We start from the raw sequence: 2307 nt of genomic DNA, 5'->3' as shown, positions 1-2307 counted from the left end.
GATTTACATTTCTTGCACTTTAAGTTTCAGTCATTTAATTTCTTGTTCTTTAAGATTCAGCAAGTTTACTTTCCTGTTCTTAAATTTACTGCAATTTCCCCTTCTCCTTTTACATTCCAAGCAATTTATATTCTATTAAATACAACCCACTCAACCAAAACTTGATTCGCTTGACTAAATCAACCACTAAACTAAAATTGCTCAATCCTTCAATCCCTGTGGGATCGACCTCACTCATGTGAGTTATTATTACTTGATGCGACCCGGTACACTTGCCGGTGTGTTTTGTGTTGGATCGTTTTCCACACATCAATTACTAGCCAAAATTACTAAAATTTGCTGAATTCTAAGACCTTTTTTTCTTTTAATAATTTTATTGGCTTTATAAACATTAGATGATAAGTATTTTTCTTACTATAAAAATATAGAGGAAATATCTATCATATATATTTCTAGAACTGAAGTTATTGATTGCACATTAGAAATTAAAGCTGCTGCTCCAAGCATGCATGCAGTTCAATGTTTTTGATTATTATGATTACAACATAATTAAGGACAACATAGTGATAATCATGTCGATTATGGCGCAGATGAGAAGCTTAGATCCATATATGGACGATTAAAAGCCGTAGTTCCTTGTGGAGGCATCAAAGTTACCATGGAAGAAGCCACCATTGCCATGTCCATTGAATTGGCCACTGTTATTAATGGTAGGGCCAGAACCATGGTTGTTGGTGATATGGTGGCTGTTACCGTTACCAGAGTACGCACCATTGTTGGTGTTTGGAGCAGCATAGTTCTGGTTCCCGTTGCCATGGTTGGCGAACGAGTTTCCACCCTTCTGTGCTCGTTCCTCGGCTTCGAGCTCTGCAATGAGCATTCTCAAGCGAGATGCCATGGCCTTTTGATGATGATGTTGGTGTGTTTGTGTTGTGTTGTGATATTGAATGGATTGTTCTGTAGTAAGGTTCAATTTATTTATAGGTGATATGTGTAGTCATAGTCATGTGTTGTTATTGTTTAGGTTTAGCTTCATGATCAAGATAGAATAATTTTTGGACCATACGCACAATGGATTCGTTTTGATAAGGAGAAATAAACTTTAGTCTTTATTGCTTATTATGTTATGGGCATATGCTCTTCCTGCAATTTGGAAAGGGCTCAATACCCATGCTTCCAATTGAACCGGTCGGTTCAACTCATAAGTTAATTAACCGAAACTCGATCATTTAATCCATTTGATTGGATAAAAAAAGCAAAATAAATAAAAAATTAGTAAATTGGTTGAATTAGGTTAATTTTTATTAATTTTTTTAAATTTATTATTTTATTATATATAATTTAGATTTAATCAATTTTAATTAAAATTTTAAATTTTAAATTTTACTTATTCAATAAATGATCTAATAATTTTAGAACCTTGAATCTATTACTAAAAGAAAAAAGGTCTGTCGCTACACTTTTTTTTTTTACCACGCTTATAGGGTCAATGATCATATTTTTATGAGGGTGACGATTAATTAAAAATTTGGCTACGCTTTTTTTACCATGCTTCAAAAACGTGCCGAAAAGGGTCAATGACCACGCTTTTTCTTGCCACACTTTAAAAGTATAGGCACAGAAAAAAACAGAGACGCTTTTAAAACTAGCAAAATATTCTTTTTAACGTCATGTTTTTGAAATGTCCCTGTTTCCTTTAACTATTTCAACAACCCTAAAAATTATGGCCAAAAGATTCCACTAAAACAATTTAAATTTCCCCTAACGACGTCGTTTCATTTATTGATGAAGAAAAAGAGAAAGAAAGCATGCGTGAGGTCGCTTCTCCCAACCTAGATTCCCTTCTCTCATTTCCTTCATTCTCCCCACTTAAAGAAAAATGGAAACCATAGCCTCTACCACTACCGCAAGCTGCAAGGAGTGAGCTACTGCCGTTGTCCATCGCAAACAGAGGCTTCTCTCCATCTGTCCTTCCATTCATCTGTCGGCGTTCTCCAAAGAAAAACTCTTGTTTTCTCTCACATCAGTCTCACCAGGTGCAGGCGTGAACCTTCTCACCTCCTGAGATACTCACTCCCAGACCCAGAAAGTCCTAAGCCTCCATCACTTCTCTCTTTTTCAAAATGTGTAGCGTCGCCGTCCTAATGCCGCCTTTCTATCACTGCCTTTGAATCTGCTCCAATTGTCGTCCCCGCTGCTCCATTGCTGTCGCAACTCGTCTCCGTCGTGTTGCAACTCATCGAATCGTCTCAACTGCGTCGCCTTTATTCCACTTCCATCACGCCGCCTCTGTTCCGCCGGACTCCA

The 2307-nt window shown here is 37.0% G+C and overlaps 1 protein-coding gene across 1 annotated transcript; it reads right to left on the bottom strand.

Moving 5' to 3' along the window:
• Positions 1 to 478: 478 nt before the first annotated feature.
• On the bottom strand, positions 479 to 962 carry LOC107483432 (uncharacterized). Its single transcript, XM_016104050.3, has one exon. It carries the CDS (start codon positions 896 to 898, stop codon positions 620 to 622), a length of 279 nt encoding a protein of 92 aa, XP_015959536.1. The 5' UTR covers positions 899 to 962; the 3' UTR covers positions 479 to 619.
• Between the last annotated feature and the right edge of the window lie 1345 nt (positions 963 to 2307).

The sequence above is a fragment of the Arachis duranensis genome, chromosome 4, assembly GCF_000817695.3.
Source record: "Arachis duranensis cultivar V14167 chromosome 4, aradu.V14167.gnm2.J7QH, whole genome shotgun sequence".
Classification (NCBI taxonomy): Eukaryota; Viridiplantae; Streptophyta; class Magnoliopsida; order Fabales; family Fabaceae; genus Arachis; species Arachis duranensis.
This window is presented reverse-complemented; position numbering and strand designations above follow the sequence as displayed.

Coding starts and splice junctions, on each gene's coding strand:
- LOC107483432 (XM_016104050.3), bottom strand. CDS start 898: ATGGCATCTCGCTTGAGAATGCTCATTGCAGAGCTCGAAGCCGAGGAA.